This window comes from Kryptolebias marmoratus, linkage group LG3 (genome assembly GCF_001649575.2).
Source record: "Kryptolebias marmoratus isolate JLee-2015 linkage group LG3, ASM164957v2, whole genome shotgun sequence".
Classification (NCBI taxonomy): Eukaryota; Metazoa; Chordata; class Actinopteri; order Cyprinodontiformes; family Rivulidae; genus Kryptolebias; species Kryptolebias marmoratus.
In genome coordinates this window covers 18,248,262-18,267,956 of record NC_051432.1, presented here as the reverse complement: position 1 = coordinate 18,267,956, position 19,695 = coordinate 18,248,262, and the positions used below count along the sequence as shown (strand labels likewise).

General features: G+C 39.2%; 1 protein-coding gene across 4 annotated transcripts; it reads right to left on the bottom strand.

Annotated features, from left to right (window-relative positions):
* Positions 1–503: 503 nt before the first annotated feature.
* On the bottom strand, positions 504–13,726 carry micall2b (mical-like 2b). 4 transcript variants are annotated; one of them, XM_017405667.3, is made up of 16 exons: positions 13,406–13,726; positions 11,770–11,818; positions 8,950–9,088; positions 8,673–8,860; positions 8,284–8,405; positions 6,450–7,682; positions 6,150–6,343; positions 5,756–5,822; positions 5,117–5,256; positions 4,952–5,016; positions 4,432–4,555; positions 4,220–4,322; positions 3,455–3,528; positions 3,254–3,368; positions 2,550–2,596; positions 504–1,929 (listed from the first exon to the last, which is right to left on the bottom strand). In XM_017405667.3, the coding sequence occupies exons 1-16, from the start codon at positions 13,546–13,548 to the stop codon at positions 1,853–1,855; spliced, it is 2,880 nt and encodes a 959-aa protein (XP_017261156.1). In that variant the 5' UTR covers positions 13,549–13,726; the 3' UTR covers positions 504–1,852. The 4 variants fall into 4 exon arrangements, with proteins under 4 accessions (XP_017261156.1, XP_024859910.1, XP_017262012.1 ...); XM_025004142.2 differs by having other exon boundaries at positions 5,756–5,819; positions 13,406–13,664; XM_017406523.3 differs by having other exon boundaries at positions 6,186–6,343; positions 13,406–13,664.
* Positions 13,727–19,695: the final 5,969 nt, after the last annotated feature.

Below are 19,695 nucleotides of genomic sequence, written 5' to 3'. Positions count from 1 at the left end.
TAGGAAATGAGAATCAAGATTGAAATTGTTACAAAACTGTTTAGTTGTTTTTTTACTTCTGTATTTTTTTAAACCAAATTTTGCATTTTGTCAGCTGAAATCGTCATGTTTCTTCTTCTTTACCATCCTGACAAATAAGACAATAATGAATGCTTATTATGTAAAACTTATTGCCTACAATTAAAAAATGGTTCAAACATGTCCACTTTATGGCAAGTTTGTCATTTATCTTCAAACTGTGATTTAAACAGACTTTGTTAAATGGGATAACAGAAATGCTAAAATAAAGTCACATGCTGCCTCCTAGTGGCTATTTAGAGACACTGCAGTTGGGGATTACCAGTTTAGTTGGTAAATAAGAAAAATATAAAGTAATAATATGGAATCAGATGAATGCACAGTAAAACTACGGTCATAAACACCATTACTGCTGAAACTCATATTTATACATAAGATACAACTTCAATTATAATGTGATGTTAAGAACTGATTAATGAGACGTATTTATTCATAAAGTGAAAGTAAATTCACTACAGCAGTTTATTTTAAAAAAAAGTTGTGTTTAATTAAAAATAAAAGACTGAGAAAACCAAGAGTTTGTTAACATATTTACAATACAATCTCCAGTTCACATGAAACTGATTGTTTCAAGTGAACAGTTTGGTCATAATATAACATCTAATATCTCTATACAGTTAATTCATCTGGGAAATATTACAAATAGTCACAAATTAAGGTCCAATGTGAACCACATCTGGGATTCCCTTGACTCAGATAGTTAAATTACTTAAACTTACTGCATTCAGAATGAGTCACATGTCAAACCAGATTCATCCTTTTTCTTACAAGAGCCACAAACACCACTCCTCACATTCAGGCACATCACCGGGGATGGGAAATCTAATCATTTAAATACTTTTTTTTTTGTTTCTATTAAGAAGTTTGGAAAAACTCTGTTGACATGACAGCTGTTTGGAGTGTTATCGTTACCAAAAAGAAAAAAAATGCAGGCAGTGTTCATCATAAATCACTTTTTATGTGGCAGCCAAGCTGTGGAGTGAATATGCCACCAAAGACAAAAACAAAAAAAACAAAACAGTGGTTTTGAGTTTTTGAAGTATGTTTAACCTTCTTGAACCCTCTGGTGGGGAACAATCAGTCCAGAGAAGGTTTTAAATAAATAAATGAGTGTAAATAATGTGTCAAAAGGCAACGTTCTGAGAAATATAGTTACTGTCCGTTCAAGAGTTCAAGGTTTTCCTCTACAGAAAACTAAACAGAAAGTGGTTAAAGTGCACAACAACAAAGCCAGAGGATGATCCTTAGATTCATGGTGCAGTTTAGTCTCAAGTGTTTTGCATTCTGGACCAAAACACGATCAGAGTAAAGCTGCACGACCTCCGAGTTAGGACTTGCCCTTTGACCCCTGTTTACATCAGGGTTACGGTTTACAGCCAGCATTTCAATGAGATGCACAAGTAAGAAGATATAAGGAAACAGAATGTGGGGGGCTGGGGGCATTAAACTGGCGGATTAAGAGGAGAAGGAGATTATAACTGAACAACTGGAGAGCTGAACCCAATCACATCCTGACTAGTGAGTCATTAACCTCCCAACAGTGTGTGTGTGTGTGTGTGTGTGTGTGTGTTACTGCAGCAGGCAGGAGGAATGGCAGATCTTGAATGATGCAGTCGACAGAGGGAAGGGCATTCTTTAGAAAGTGATGATGATGACAGATCTCACACACACACACACACGCACACACACAGAGCACCCGTGTAATTCGATGAATCAGAGGCTGAGCACGCTGACAGTAAGCAGCAGAAGCATCCTAGTAATGTTTCACCGAGCATCACTCTTCCTTCTTGCTTCCCCAGCTGAACAGTTTGAACTTGGTGGACTTTTTCTTGCTTTTGTCTTTCTTGAAGCCTTCGACAGAAAAAAAAAGACCAGACATAAAACACATAAACGGACACGGAGCGAAAACAAATGGTGAAACTTTGGCATTAACTTTATGAATACATTAAAGTGAAATGGCTAATCTTTGGCCCACGGTCGGCGTACGTTCGCTGAAACATAATGACCTTTCACTGGAGTTCAATAAATCTCCTCAATTTCAGCTCCGCGTTCACAATCATGAATTGCAAATGAAGCGGGCTTTGACTCTGTTTTTATCACGCAGCGTTATCGGAGGGTCAAATTAACTTGGTGCATTAACCATTTGTCAAATCGAAAAAAGAGAAAAAAAAAACAAGAGGGAAGCATTTCGTTTGCTGCTTTTTTCCATTAGCTGACACCAGATCAAATTAGATGAAAAACATCGCCTGGTGGCACCTTTAAAAATGCACCACAACTTCCCATACACACACACATGCACACATTTACAAACTTCCATAAACCACAGTGAGAATTATTTCTACTTCAATTACTGATGTGCATGATGAAAATCCTAAATTCGATCATTTATGAGCCGGATAAGTCACAGTGACACCAAGGTTGTGAGAACTAATAAACATAATGGAGGGAAGAGGTGGTGGAGAGACACTCACTGAAACTCTTCATCATCTTGTTTAGCTGCTCATCCTCTTCTTCCTCCCTGAAAAAAAAAATGAAACACGAAGAGCAGATTACCAACAGTCCTTATGGGTGGGAACATACACAGAGTTCCACTACAGCAAGATCAAACATTTATTGTTAAAAAGGTAAATTCTCAGTATGTGATAACGTATGAGAAGTCACAATTCCTGTGATTTGTACTCCATTGTAAGGTTATGAACTGTAAATATCTCACCTGCTGTAGATACCTCAGTTTGTAGAAACAGAGTTTAACTCTGACAGACTTGATAAGCTAATGGCTAGTCGAAGGTCAAAGAACGATTTATTGCAGATTAACGCCATTGCATAAGTCTCTACACCACCATCAATTTCACATTACCAAGTTATTTATATATATATATTATAATTCAATTTTTACAATAAAATTAATTGTATAGTACAAATATTTGTGGTTGTATGTAAGTGGAAATGGTGGCAGCAGCAGCTAGCTGTAGTCCCTTTAGATGTTTTTTTTTTTTCAAGGAGCCATCTTCAACAGGTAAGATATTGATAGGTCACAACCTTTCTACAAAATTCTGTTTTGAAAGATCTAACTATGACTTTAAAATGTGTTGAAAAACCTGAGGAGCTCCATGTTTTTAACATCTGTCAGATCCATCTCACAGTATGAAGAACCTCCTTCGGTCCCCTGACCCACCTGAGTCTGTCCTCGTCCAGACCATCAATGATGGCGTTTCTGCCATTAACGATCTCCAACAGTTTTTCCATCAGCTGCTCTTCTTTCCGTTTGTCCCAGGCTGTCTTCAGGTGTTCTGCACAAGCAGGCAGGTTTTATTCTGATGCCCGTGTTGCGTGTCTGCGGGACACAGAGCTGGAAATGTTTCTCTGAAGGCCTCACCTGGTTTCTCCATCAGCCTCCTGAGCTCCTCCTCAACACTGGGCTGCTCCTCCTCCAGCTCCTGAGTTTTGCCACTGGATGGAAAAACAAAAATATTTGCATATATTTTTATGAGGCAACAAGGAGAACTGAGCAAAGATTACTTGAGTCATTTCTCATTTCTGTATGTATGACTCTGAAATAAGTCAGATTTTCTTGTAATGTTTGAAAGCGGTCTTGATTAATAGTTCTTTAGGGCTTTTTTTTATTATTATCGGCTGCTTTTTTACTTCTTTCTGGCCGCCACAGCTGGGCCACCTCATCAAACACAAAAACGACTATATATTAGTCAAATCTATAGATATTGATCGAAGGTTTGATGTGGTCATAACTGAGAATCATCCTCAAAACATACTTAAAGTTCTAACGAAACTCACTCAAGTGTTTGCCAATTCTCTTTTTAGAGTACAGAACAGAATAGTTGTAAGGTTTAAAACAAATCAATGAGCTATTCTCGTCATTTTCAGATTGCTTTGTATTTAAATAAGAAAAAAAAGGATGTATGTTTTATGAAACAGCATCCTGATTTAAATATGTGTTTGGTAGGTGCGGTGGTGGTGGGTGGGGGTTCAGATGCTTACTTCCTTGCTGCGGGGTGGAGGAGGCCGGACACTGGGAACTCAAACTGTCAACCTTCTGGCCACAAGTCTGTTTGACTAATCACTAAATAGTGGCATGCCCCCTTTCTTTGTGTCAGTGTGTGTGTGTGTGTGTGTGTGTACTCACATGTATACCAGCTCAGACTCACGACGCATGGCCACCTGCTTGTTTCTGATCAAGTTGAACCATTCGATCATAAGCTCATCCATGACAGAGTCATCTTCACCCTCTGCCACACAACACACACAAAATTAATTAGACACACACACTTCTCCCTCTAAAATCTGCCTTTATTTAAACCCCAACATGAATATTATGAAAACATGTGTTTTCCTCACCTTCCTCGCTCCTGCGCAGCTTCATCTCCAGCTCGACTCCCGTCTTTTCCAGTTCGTTCAAATTGTTTTCAATTTCCTGAAGCTCTTTTATGATTTCCTCTGTGGGGATGTAGTCTGGTTTTGTCTACAGGTGTGACATACATGTGTTACAAAGCAGGTAAAAGAAAAAAGTCTGAACCAAAACATGGAAATAACAACAAAATAACTAACTTAGCAGCTTTTGAGTCACGTTCTTATTTTCTAATTAGAACGCAATCCCAAAAATCTGAAGTAAGCACATATATCAAAAACTACTTGTAGTAAAAGATGTAGGAAATATGATAACTATTTTCCTAACATTAAGGCAAATTACACCCTGTTGTTGACTTTTGGTAAAATAAAAAAAAAAAGTGGGCAAAGATTTTGTTGTAAACTCAGCTGTCTGTAAAGCAAAGCTAAACCCACAAAAAGAAAACCTTTTTATACGTCTGTGTGTGATTTCAGGAACAGGATTACACCGTCCCCGTTTCAGGGTAAATACCTTAGAGGTCTTCGACTCCGCCTTGGTGCCATTCATGACTGGCTTTTTCTGGACATTTTGAGATCCTAGAAAGAAGAAATAAAATAAAAAGACAGGCAGAGATCACGTTTGGTCAGCTCCATCTAATACGGAGCAAAATGGCCGAACAGTTGAGGATGTGCTTACCCTGTGATAATGGGGTAGCAACAAAAATCTTCGAGTTGGATACATGAGAGGAGGAAGCAGAAGGTCTGACAGGAAGCTCTGGAGTCTTTGTGGCTCCATTAGTCAGTGGTTTAGGAGAGGGCTGTGAAGGACTCACAGGTCTGTAGATGGATGGAAAAAAGAAAGATACAGAGAAGATTTAATCTCTTATCAGTGTTCCCCTCTGTCTCGCTACAGTTTTTACTTTTGATTCATGACTAAAGGTGACGTGGGGAGAGGAACTCTGAGCAATCAGCATATGCTGCACCACAGAGGACTCTGCTCAGTCCTGACACCATTTGGGGCCGACATGCATGTGGCGGAAGAGGAGAGATCGAGGGCTCCGACTGTAAGTGATGGCCGAGCCATTTGGAGGAGCAGCAGGTACAGGCTTCCTGTGGGAGGATTGGATGGATGGATGGACCAGACATCAGGAGGAAAAGAAAACGATCTCCAACAATTAATGCTTCATGATGTCGATATGCTGAGCGCCCACCTACGTACAGACGCCCCCTGTTGTTACGGCAACAGGAACATGAGCCAACAAGAGGGAGAACAACCCAGAAAGAAAGAAAAAGGGCCAAAAAAACAACAGAAATCAGTCAATAAAATAACTCTCACTTGGTTTCTTTGGAGACAGGTTTGAGCATCGACCTCCAGTCTGAAGGAGACTCATTTTCTGAGACTGCTAAAAAAAGAAGAAAAAAAAAAAGGATTTAGTTTCTTCATCACAGAGGTGCTGCTTCAATTCGAGCGTTGATTTTATGAAAGAGGCGGCAATATTGAACACCTAAATTAACTTTAAGCTTTTAATAACAAAGATAGTGAAGCTTAAAGGCAAAAACAAAGAGAAAAAGAAACTCAAATCAAAACAGATGGTGCTTTCTGTGCTGTTAGCATAAAAAAAACACTAATAGATGCTGTTTGAAAACATAAATGGGTTAAATAACTACGACTGTAAACCCACACATCACTGAATTACTAGCAGTGATTAGATAAGGAGTGTGTGTTTCACCTGTCGTGTTAGGGGATGCTTTGTTGATGTTTGCACCTTTGTCTGCGGGTCCTCTCAGGCCCACCGGGCTACGAGAAGATTTCCGGGGCTCCTGAAGCTCCAGGTCAGCGAGGATGGTTGGGTCTGCTTTCAGCCTCAACCTGCCCCTCACACCCTTTGTCTCCTTCTTAGGCGTCTCTACTAGAGCCTGAGATCTAAGTGGGGGAAATTTAACCAATTAAATGCCGCTCCTCACCAGCAGAGGTCAGGCTTATGTAGGACGTAAAAATTTCCCTGTTTTTGAGATTTTATTTTACTTACTTCTCAGTTTTCTTGAGCGCTACAGTCGTCCACTCTGGCTTACTGTCGTTGTTGTTGTTCTCCTCGGCCAGTTTCTTGGAGATGAAAGCTGCTGCTGAGGCTTTTGTCTTATTGCTGTCAAAGTTTTCCTGTTTTGTGTTCACCCTTCCACCCACAGCCGTTGTTTTAGCCGCGACTCCACCCGTATCTGCGCCTTTGACGTTGATGACCACAGTTACAGGCTGACCTGGGGTGACTTCCTGTTTCTTACCAGTCACCGCCTGACCTTTATTTACATCAGTGCTGAAGGTTGTTGTTGTTGTCATCGTCTTTTTCTCTTCATGATTAGAAGTGCTGTCTGGTTGTAAAAATTTTAGCTTGGACTCTCGTGTCTTAGCCGCAGCGACGGAGGTCTGAGGAGAAGCCGTGGGCGCGGGGCTGATGGTGATAGTTGTGCTAAAGGTGGTGTCGTGTGAAGCTGTGGGTTTGGACAGAAAAGATGTCGGACTTTCCTTAGCAGCAGAAGAAGAAGTGTCTGATGAAGCAGGAAATGCAGTGGAGCCATTTGAAGGGCTGCCAGGCTTCTTTGTTAACCATGATAGTCCGAGTTTAGATGGCGTGTGAGCTGGGGTTACTGTGTTAGCAGCAGGACTAGGGCCTGATGAAAGCTGAGAGGAAGGTGAAGTAGAGAACGCCTTGGAGCCTTTTGTGGTAAAGGTAGTGTCATGTGAAGTTGTGGTTTTAGGCACAGAAGCTGTTGGACTTTCCTTAACAGCAGAAGCAAAGCGTGATGACGGTTGTGGAGAAGGTGAAGTAGAAAACGCATTGGAGGCTTTTGTGGTAAACTTAGCGTCATTTGAAGCTGTTGGTTTGGACCCAAAAGCTGTTGGACGTTCCTTAGCAGCAGAACTAGCTCCTGATGAAGGTCGTGAAGAAGGTGAAGTAGAGAACGCGTTGGAGCCACTTGAGGTAAAGGTAGTGTCACGTGAAGCTGCTGGTTTGGACACATAAGTGGTTCGATTTTCTTTATCAGCAGAAGAAGGGCCTGATGAAGGCTGCGAAGTAGAAAACGCAGTGGAGCCATTTGAAGGGGTGCCGAGCTTCTTCGTTAACCACGCTGGTCCCAGCTCAGACGGCGTGGGAGCTGGAGCTACTGTGTGAGCCTTACTGGGTTCTGGTTGAGGACTGAATTTGGAAACATAGGCGTTTGTGGTCAAATCCCGAAGCAGAGAGCTTGCATTTGTTGGTAGTGACCTGAAACACACAAAGGGAAACATTATGATGAAATTCTGGTGTTTTAACTTTAATGTTGTTGAAATATTGCAACTTAAATGCTGCCTTTTAAAATCATTCACATTTTAGCTTGTAGCTAAAGCAAATTTACTCCTAACATTTTTAACATATCAGTAACTTTCTTTGTGAAATTAATAAATAACATGAAATAAAAGCAGAACAAGATGAGCTGAGCTTGCCAAAAGCTAATTAGCCTAGCTTAGCCAAGGGGCCTGAACTCCCGCAGAACAGCTGAGAACTGACTTTGATTTCTGTTTATTTAATTATTTATTTTAATATATGAGACAATTCTTCAACTTGCTAATTATCTTTATCATATAGTATTAGTCACTTAACAAATCAAGATTTTGCGAGCATAACATGAGTAACATAGAAAATAATGTTTTACTATTATTATTTTTTTATAAATCCAATGAAAATCATTAGTTTATTAAGTATTATGTTTTGTTCTGATCCGCAGCTTAAATACTTCACTTAACCAATCTGCAAAAGCTTATTTTTGATTGAAAAACACAGGCTTTATATTGCTCTGGTGGTAAAAAGATTCACAATGCGTCCTTACTTTGCACAGCTCCTGTGATACAGCTTCCCGTCCACTAGATGTCGCTGCACCAGGTGAACATGTTGGTTGCATGACGTGCATTTGTTACTCAAGGTGCCTGCCTGAGAGGGTTTTGCAACATCCTGGAGGCAAGAAAGAAGACAAACAAGGGGGAATTTCCTTTATGAGCAAAAGTGACCTTTTTAACTTTTGGCACAGTCAAAGCAATAATTCTTTCTAGTTATTTAGGCCATTTTTTAATGGGTTTGACTTGTTGAACTTTCATTCCACGTTCTTTGTCAGCACAGCTTTTTCCCCAAATCCACAAAGTTTTAGACTTTAGGCCTTTTGAAAATCATGCTTGCATCCTTACAGTGGTCATTTAGTAATATTCATGCAGGAGTCTTTACCTGTGCTGAATTTCTGATTGGTTTCGATGAAGAAGAGGGTCTTGTAACATTGGAAGAAGGAGGAGGACTGTTTTCTCTTGCGGGCTTAGAAGCGCCAAACACCTTAGACACGACTGGTTGGTTCTTCTTTCCAGGTGGCTCATTAGCGGTGGCCTCCGCTGGACGCTTTATACCTCCCATACCTCCAACTGTGTGCAAAACACAAACACAGAGATGACACTAGGCGGAAGCAGACAAAAGCAGAGGGTGGACACAACCATACAGTGTTAATACTCACTGGGAGAGCGTCCGTGGAAGTAGTTGTAGTACTGCGAGACGTACGTCAGAATACTGAGTCGGTCGGGAACCTTTAGAGCCACCATGTCTTCTGCATCTAACAGCGCTGGAATTCCCAGGTCTTCTGCAACCTTGAAGGCCTGCAAATAAAGATGACATTTAGTAAGAAACACAAAGATTAATCCAAGCATCAGCATTTCTGTACCGGGGCAGCTGGTGTCTGTCTCCAGCAGTCACTGTGCGAGAGGCGGAGGACACCGTGGACAGGTCGCAAGTCCATCGCAGAGACAGTCAGAGACAAACAACCTTTCACACTCTCACCCACATCTTGGGACAATTTAGAGTTACCAATTAACCTAACATGCATGTTTTTATTCTGTGGGAGCAAACCGAAGAACCCGAAGACAACTTATGGGTCAAACATGTAAACTTCCTGCAGTGAGGCGACAACCACTGCCCCACCAGGCCACCAAGCACAGAAAGAGTTAGTTAAAATAAAACCAAAACAGAATTCTTTCCAACTATGTGTCTCAAAGGAAAAACAAACAATGTTCAACTTTTGACATTGGTTGATGTTTCTCCAGCACAATGTTTTGACTTCTCCAAGCTGTTTACGCTTTAACTAAAAAGATCTAAATTATATGCAAGGCATTTTTTATACATTTACTACGACCAGCCCCATATCAGCTGTTCTATAGAAAGAACAACTGTCACAGTGTGTGCCTTTATTTACACTGATAATTAAAACTTGCATTAAATTTGGTTAAGTCTAGAGTTGTTTTTTGTTTTTTGTAAAAAAAAAAAAGTGAAAGAATTGCTAAGTTGACTCACATTCATCAGTTCCAGGGAGGAGTAAAAAGAGAAAGTTAGAAAAAAGAAAACAAGAAGAGGCATGCCAAAGATCACAACATTTACCACCTAATCAGTCATCTAATAATCAGACCATCACAGTCTCTGTGCCTTCTGCATTTCTTACAATGGTCTGCAGTTTGAATAACCAAACTGGTGCTCCAGATCATGTTCTGATGAATTTTGCTTTTAATGCCTTTCATTTAAAGTTGCAACATTATATCTTTATGTCTGTTTGACAGTTCAGTCCAATGACGAAGCTCCAGGCAGCAATGCATGAAAGTACGCAATCAAGGAGCCAAAAATCCAAACATGCCCACATTGAAATGCTCCGGGTTTGGCAAGAATTTGTGTGAGTCAACAGAGCATGCTGCTTATGCAATATCCACAAGTGTCTTATGGCTGAAAAATGGAAGTATTTTATTTAACAGACTTTAAGTTTAATTCCTCCAACCTTTTCTCATATGAAATTCAGTTTAAAGCAACAAAAATAGTTTAGCGCAGTTTGCTTTTTTTACCAGCTGTTCAAAAGGCTTTTATGTATTTTAACTCAGAGATGTCTTACCAACTTTCATATCCTTTAGATGCATCTCACAGACTTTATTATCATTTTGATATTTCCCAAAACATCTGACAAAGATGGCGCAATGTGGTCGAGTCTGTTAGAATCAATTTTAACGTCGAAAAAAATTTGATCGATGAACGAAGAACTGAATGACTGAATGTGTCATTAACTGGTTTCTGCACAACTTAAATACACGCTGAACAGGTAATTCAGCCATTTTAAGCAGGTGTGTTGGAGCAGCGTGTCCTTAAGGACCTGGGTTGTTCTGGTTTAAACAATTAGATCACTGTAAAGCTGATTAAGCAGCATGATGAGGGAGAAGGCGTTGTGTCATACCAAAATGAAAGGCTGTCGAAGCCTAATTATGACAGTGACATCTTTTAAATCGAGTAAAGCACACGGTTAAATTTACTGCAGTCAGAGCACCACCCAAAAACACATGAAACACGATGAATGGTACATTCAGATGCACCAATATGGTAAACAACGGCGGCTACAATTATCCATGACTTCTTTATTCACAAAATTGTCGTCTATTTTAGTTTGAGAAGTCTGGCAAGAACTGATTTTATAGAATCAGATTATATTCATATGGTTACAAGAAAAACTGTTCAGACTTACGCTGAAAACAGAAGCAATGTTTTAGGAAACAACCTACTAAGATGGGTCAAAATACATATTTAGAATCTGTGCTGCTGTCTTACTCCAACTTAAAAAAAGATAAAAATCCACTAAAATCAAAGCAAAACCTCCCCAACTTGAGAAACTGAGCGATCAAGCTAAACTGGAACTACTTTTAGCTGCTAGCACACTGTTGTTTGACAGAAAGAGTGAAATATAGGTTAAACGGCTGGGAAATAGCCTTAGTTTTCTAGGTCATTAGTTCAAAACAAAACATTATTATTAATATTAAAGGAAGCCCTGACCCAGTGAAAACAACAACTTTACTTTAGGTTCATTATAGTGGATTCAGTGAGTCCACAAATGTCTGCAACAAACATGAAATGTTGTTTATTGATGTTCTGAACCAACATCACAATTCATAAAGTCAAAAACAAAACATACAGCCTCATTTCCAATAGTTATTTTATAATAAAATACTCTTTTCTGACTAAAATGAATTGAAACTAAAGTAAATGAAGCCAAAATAGGAGCTTCATCTTGAATTATATAAATTGTATATTTGGAGCTGCAGTGTTTCTGTTATTATCTCCTTTAGCATATAATACACTTTTCATCCCACAGTTCTTTGCAACTGCAACATTCAGGGCAACCCTTCATTATTTACCCTACAGCTGCACTTACTGAGATTTGTGTGAATGTAAAGAGAGGAAAAAAATGCTTCAGCTTGTAACAAAAATCAGTCAGTCACAAAAAGAGAAAGGAAAAACAAAAACCATGTCGTACCAGTTTGTTGTTTTCATAGACATCATCCTTCTTCAGAGAATCAAAATCACTGCAAAAGAACAAAACACAAAGAGTAAAAAAAACATGTGATCCAAACTTCCCTGCTACCTCCACTTGCTTAAGCCTGAACTTGTGTTGTTTAGTCACACATAGTTTCCTAACGTCAACAACGTGACGTGACACAGACACTGAGATGACTCGCAGCTCCCCCGCTGATCCGAGTCTCTGAAACCGAAACTCGGCCCGCGATAATCACAGGGTCAAAATTCAGCACGGATTCTCAGGCTGTGTCCAGGGTTTCAACGTACAGCTACAACTGACTCTGCAGGAGGGAAAAAAGCGCCAAAATTTAGATTTATCTTTTTTAATTTCTCTGGAACAAAACCAGGATAAGTGTGAAAGTCTTTAAGGCTCTGTTGATGACTTTAGGGTTTGAAAAATCTGAAAAATGAATCCCAGACTAGTCATGAGCAGAGCTTATTTAGTCTAACATGTGCAAATGCTATTTACTACATTTTGGGAAGCACGGGAATTATACTGCTTCCTGATAGGAAACTCTTGGTTATTAAAAAAGTTTAATGGTTGACTTTTTTTGATTCATGCGAGACTAAAGAATGAATATCTTCCTCCAGCTCCACACTGGGGGAAAGGGACGTCAAAGATGGACAGAACCGTGTCAGTTTCTTGAACCATCTTTCTTTTATAAATCATTTTTTGCTTCCTTTAAGCCAGATGTTTTGATACTTTTTCTCCAGCATTCATGGATGTTTCAGCCCTTCTACCTGACCGTTTAAGCAGAGCTTATTTTTTATGTTTATTTTGAGGCCAGTAAATGCTGACCTCCTAACCATTAAAGCGTGAAAAACCCCGCCTAACACAAGGGATGAGCCTGTGTTGTGTTGACACATGACAGAAGCAAAGAACCCATTCTAAATCGGATCTCTGGGATCAGCAGCCTGTCACAAATACATTTACCCCAAGTTATAGTTACATCTACACTAAACACCTCAGTCTGTAAGACATAAAAAAAATACCACTTCTGGAGCCACAAACTGTCAGAAACAAATCATCCTGTCACACAAACATGTCCCAAAGATGGACAGAAAAACAAAAAAACTCAACAAATGTTTTGGAGGCCAAATGATCAGCTACATAAATAAAAATATATGTTTAAAAATGGTTACAGAAGCCTTTAACTGTATCAGTTCTAAATGTTGGCATGTTTAAAAAACATCCTTAAGCTTGGGTTTTATTCAAATTAAAATAACATTTAAACAATTATAATGTGAACATGTCTGCTGTCTGTATTTAGGACACAGTCAAAAGTCAAATCTTTGTTTTGTTGATGTCTCTGTAGTCTCTACAGCTCTTGTCTGAGAGGGAGGATTTATTATCTAAACACATTTGTCAGATATTCCTCCTGGGAAAGTGAAATCAGTCTAAGATTGAAGTGCTCCCTGTAAGCTTTGTGGGTCAGCATGGTTTCATTCTGGCCCCCAAGCTCCAGAGTGCCCCAGCTGAGGTTGATGACTTTAACAGCTTAACAAGTTTTGTTTTGTTAATTCTAACCTTTTAAATGTACAACTCAGACAATGAGTGTCAGTTCCTGCTTTCCTGTCGGGCTGGTAATACTCACATGAGCTCGGGTCGGTGCTTGTGGATGAGGGCGCAGAAAGCCAAGCCGTCCCTGAAGGACGTGGTCATGTTGGTGATGGACACGTCCCGGTAGCCCTCGCACTGGACCCGGCACCACTGCTGCAGAGCCTTCACGGCCGACATCCCGGAGCTCGGAGCTCGGAGCCGAACCGAGCCGAGCCGTGTGCGCGCGCGGAGCCTCGCGGATCCTCCCACGGAGCGGACGGCAAAAACTTCCGAAACTTTCCACGAGCCGGATCCTGGAAGTGAAGAAGCGCCCGGTTAGGTGCGTTTATGGGAATCACCTACTTTAGTGTGGGGGGAAGTGGGAAGGAGCTGGACGTGACACCTGACGAGGTGTGGGTGGAGTTCAGCCGTCTTCTCCTTCCACGCTTTCTGCCACATACACACAGAGGGGAACTCCAGGGCCGTAGATAGGATTCTACCGTCCCGTTTCAAGCAGGGTTGCCAGATAGGAAATTACTAAATGTACTGTCGCTTTAAAAATGATTGTATTCCAAAATATGGTGTGTGCTGAGTGAGGGTGAACTTTCTTGCTCAGCTGAGTGGGGTGTGTTGTGAGTGGTGAGGGGGAGGGGTCAGGTACAGATGATACCATGTGATTAAAAACGAGGGTTTGGTTCAGTGCACCGAATGACAAAACTATTGTATATTTGGGCTTTTTAAAATCTATTTATTGTATATATTATATACCCCCAAACTATCTTATAAATATGATGATTATTGTGTATCTGGCAACACTGGTTTCAAGACGAAATGTAGGGGGGGGGGGGGGGGGGCACAAAGGGGGCCCTGTAAATTTGCTGCCCCCCTTAGCCAGACAGTGTGATATGCATGTATTTTTTAAATATATATAAATATATATTTTAAAAGGAAGATAAAAAAATTCAATGAGTTGAGGGGTGATTATGATGTTCTTAATTTGTCAGTTAAGCTGTAAAATAAAAAAAAACTAACAAAAGAAAGCAAACCTATACCAGAAGGTTCTTCCTTTACTCCCAAATTGCAGTATTTTTCAAGTAACCTATAGGGTTAACCCTTTTGACAACTTTCTGGAGGCACCCCTGAAAATGAAGCCACCAACCTTTAAAACTGTCTGTAAATTAAAGGCTTTGTGTTCCTTGAAGGAGTGCATATCGCCGTCCGTTTTAGACTAAAACCATCTTATGCTGAGAAATGATGGCACTATAGCTCTTTTGGGTTAAATCTGAAAAACAAACATGTAATGTCACAGGATATTACAATGTGTCTCGCTTTGTGTTAGCGCTTTAATTGTATAGTGTGAATGACTCTTAGCTAAAACCATGCTCAATTTTAGCTCAGTACTGTAAAACTGACAATGTTTTAGCCATTTTTGTGTTGTTTATATTCAGTTAGCTGTGATCACCATTTTGGATTTACTCCAAGATTTAGTCAGTTGTAGATGAGCATAAATGTAAATATACTAAATTAAAATGAACTCACTGCTGCTGTGTGTCTGTTTATGATAGCTTGTGGTAGTCTGTAATAAAAATGGTTTTTTGGGGGGGGTTTTCAGTCAAATCAATTTTAGCAACATCAGCAGTAGTTTATCATCTTAACTACATAAATTGCTGTGCATAGGATAAGAGAGAGATCAACCTGCAGCTTGAACACTGGTTTCTTATAGGTCTCCTCTACCTCCAACATACCAACACCCAGTTTGATGACATCAACTTCATACAGAAACTAAACCTTCACATCTTCTTTTGTATGTACAAGCTAGCATTAGCACCTCAGCACTGTCGGCTGCTACAGGAAACTAAAAAACTAGCAGTTTAAAATTCCCATGAGCCTTTGCTTCCAAAGGAGGGCAATGACTTTTGAGATATGAATCATGAATTGATTTTGGCCATGTGGCAACTATTCAGGCAGATAATTCTTCTAGAGTATGTTATGTTGGTTTGCGCTGCTGAGACTATAGCAATAAATTGCAACTGTAATAAAAGCTTATCAAGGAGTGAGTAATAATCTGCCAATAAAAGACTGAAGAGTGAGATTGTTGTTACTGATATATACCGTAAGTACTATGTTACAGTATTTCACACATGGATTCCTTTGATTTACCAGCAGGTCCCTTTTCTCAAAGTGGTTTACATGTGCCTGGTTGCCCTGAGGTAATACCAAATTCTGCAGGCTACAGCCTCAAGAGAAAATCTATTATTTCACCTGTACACGAGTGTTACTGAATACATGACGTCTATTGTGGCTTTTGTTCAGCTATTTTAGAAGAACTGAAATAAACAGTGACTCGGGTGTGGTTGGGCTTCAGTTAGCCAGCTTGTCAAGTCCTGTTCAGCTGGGCGTGTTGGAGAGTGGGGGTGGTTTCTGCTCACAGGTTACCTGACACCTGCCCTGCTCATAAAATTCAGCAGGGGTGATAACACAGGAGGAGACAGCTCTGTTTTGATAACTTAGACATGTAAATACCTGCACAGATAACACTTTCTCAGTTACTTTGTCTCATGTTTCTGATTGGACCTCTTTTTTTATATATCTTATCAGTAAAAAAGTGGGTTTTAAAAACGAGGTGTTGTTGTGGGTAAAGATACAAACATGTTGTTGGTTACTGGTGCAGATTGAGCCACAGTATGGACAGTTGCAAAACGTAACAAACATCTGTCGTAAGGACATCATCACTGACAGAACTGTCTCCAATACTGAAGTTTTTTGAGACAACCATTTACTTTTTTTACATTAGGCCTCAACAAAAACAAAAAAATATATTAATTTAATGCCATTTCAAGTACAATTACACAATACATTCAACGTGTTTTTAACTCAGTTCACTTTAAAGAAAACATATGATGCCCCTTTTTGCACAATGTGACAACAAGACTGCGAGCATCTGCAAGTCACACAAGAAAATTGAGAACCTCTGCGATATTTTGGAGACTTCTTTGCAAATACTGTTCACCAACTAGTCTCTAACAGTTGCTGCCCTGTGAGATACTTGTGTTTGTAGAAAAACTCACCTCCTTCCTTGTCTTTTTACCTGCAAAGGAGTCTTCCAAGTTAGTTGAGTGGACTCAGATAAAACTTGTACCATAGCATCACTCTTATGTTGTGTTATAGTTTTCAAAGCTTCCATACCTAATCTTATTTTGAACATTTGTATTTTTTTGTTTTGCTGGGTTTTGTTAATGTGCTGATAGGGTTTTCAGTGTTGGGACATAAAACTTGAAACAAAGTAAAAGTAGGACATAAGTAGCTCAGAAGCAAAAGGTTTGGTCTTTCCATTTCTGAGGTACAGTGAACGCAGCATGACTTGAAGTGAAAGTTGAATGGTGATAAAGATAAGGAAGCGAGATAAATTGTCCTTGAGCAGAGAGAACGATATGCTTTTGGTCTGCAAATCTAAACCGCTTACTGAATGAAATATTTCAAAGTGATAAAGAATCAAAGACAAAGTGAGAAGATTATGTTTGTCAAAAGATTTTGGAGTTTGTGTTGATGTCAGATTCAAGGTACATACTCTAAAAACAGAAAGCCTTTTAAACTTTCCAAGTCATGGCATTCTCATTTTCATCTTGTTGCAATGCATTTTGTCAGGAGCTTCTAGCTTTTACACACTCGAGACAACGCTTCAAAAGTTGTGGTAACATTTTGAAAATGTGTCAGTGTTGTGTGAATGATTGGAAGTGCATTTCAATGTGAGCTGTGAGATTTTATCAGCAGAGGTAAGTGTGTAATGAGTAAGAAGTTAGAATTTGCATCATAATGAGATTTGTGCACTGTTGAGTTCTTTATTTATTTATTTGAGAAAAGAAAATTTGACATGGAAATGTTTGGAAAATATGCTGCTTGTCTTCAAATTGATCTATTTTTTTCTGTTACTGTCATATTGGTTAAAAAAATAATAATTACATCACTGCCAAAACCTTTCAGACACAGAGACGATTCCTGGGTGCCATTTGGAGTCTGAACTGCCTCTGGTTTGACTGAGGCCTTCTTAAACAAGCAGGAAACTACTGGCTGAGGGCTTATCAGCTCATCAATCATCCAAATGTCTTAGAAGAATAAATTCTAAACAGTAAAAAGTGTAAAAAAAAACGCTGCATGTCAGTAATTTACCAGGGATAAACATCCTCTTCAAATATAAACACATTTAGGAGAACAGCTGAAATGCATTACTGACATTTCACATTTTTCTCCCTGCCGATGACCTCTGTAGCAAATGATTACTATACAATTAAAACTTCTTTAACCTGGTCTGTTCCACAGAGTTATTGGCTGCTGTGGCTTTATCATAATAGTTTCATGTGACAAAACTAACAATGGTCACATTTTGAGGAAGTGCTTTCAGAGTGGACGTGTAGGTTTGAGCGTGAAGCTGTCCTGCACAGTGGAAAAAACACAGATGATGAGTCATTGAGCAACCTAAACTCAGTTTTTCACTGGAACTTAGATTTGATAAATTAAATCACAAAAATGTATAATTAGGCATGATTTTAACATTCAGAATAAAGAATCTGAGTCAGATTTGTCGTTCATCAGGAGACATGGGAGAACAAAATGTGTTCCTCAGACCAAATAAAATATTGAATAATAAAAACCCAGATTTTCTTAAATTTTACCAAGAAAAAAATGTATCCAGAGAAACACTTTTTTTGAGCAAACTGCAATAATTTTAAACTATTACAGTTTCTATTTATCGATAAGTCTGAACTTTAGTTTCTTGTTCAGCTAAATGTGGAAAAATATTTATCAAACGTTCTTGCTGAACATGCTCAGAGTTTCTTTTTATGAACAATAATAGATTTGGGTCATAGTAATGTTTGAATGGTTCTGTAGTTCTTTGGTAATTTTACTGTGCAAAACAGGAAAGTATAAATAAAATGGTTTTTGACATTTTTGAGTCACGCTCACATGTGCTGATTCATCACATTCCTCTCACCAAGATCGGCCCGATAAGTTTTATTTTTAAACTGGTCAAGTGGCCATCATCTTATTGCCAGATGGAAAAAAAATATTTGGCAGGAAACGTTAGGACTGCAGCTCAAATCATCAGTAATTAACTTTAAATTTACAGGAAACTGAAACTACACATAGTTTCGGTGAAGTGCAGGCGAGGATAAATGATTTCTTTATGTCAGATTTTAAAAACGGGGCTCATCAGAGGAAAGAGAAAGGAAAAGCACAAAACTTTAGCTCATGGCAGAAAAAATGACTGAGTTGTTGGGCCTGACAGGGCATGAAACAACACTTCTCCACAGGTTTTTGGAAGATTACATGTATATGAAAAGTAGTTTGGAAACCAGAGTTTCAAATATTTTAGTGATTATTGGTTAGCCAATAGTTTACCTTTTCCTCACTTACTTTCATTTTCTGTACCCATTTATCCTGTTCAGGATTATCTGGGTTTCGAGCCTTTCCTCTCACCAGCCAAAGGAGACAAACAACCATCCACTAACACCTAATGTCAATTTAAAATCACCACCTAACCTAAAGCACATGTTTCTGGACCGTGAGCAGAAACCAGAGCACCTGGAGAAAACCTACATCTGCAGGAGGAGAACTGACAGAGAGGCTCCAGCTGAGATTCAAACTTTTTCTGGCGAGGCAGCAACGATAACCAGCTGCATCCCCGTGCAGCCCTGCTGACCTTTTCACTTTGTTTTTACCAAGTGTTAATGTGACATTTGCAGTCATGGGTTTGGATGAAATATCTTAGCCTATATTAGGACCAAACTCATAATACTTACTGCAAACATTCATGTTCTCCTCCCGAAGAGCAACGATAGCCGGAATGATCAGTTTCCCTGTAGTTTATAATCCAAATCCAGAAAAGTGAAGAAGTATTAATGTTGTCTGCTGGAAGACTGAGCCACAAGTCAACATGTTTGCCTTAAACAGTCTCTATTTTGGTATAATCTATTATGTGTTTACACTATTAGGCTGTGACTAAACACCAAACCCAAAAGGCTAACTAATAACTCTAAACTTTAGCTGTTTTTTTGTGCTAAATGGCAAATTCTTTTTTATATCCATCCATTTTGTTTCGCATTGATCATGATTAAGCTGATGAAGAAAACCCAGACATTCCTTCCTTATGTTAGTGTCCTAAAGGTTAGGATTTATAATAAAGTACCACTTTAAATAACTCAAGGAACTAATATTTAGTAAATGTACTCCTTCAAAATTAGACCAGATGATTCCTGAGAACTATCAGCTTAGATCCACACACACACACACACACACACACATATATATATATATATATATAAAAATTCCCTTCTCACCCTCCGCGGG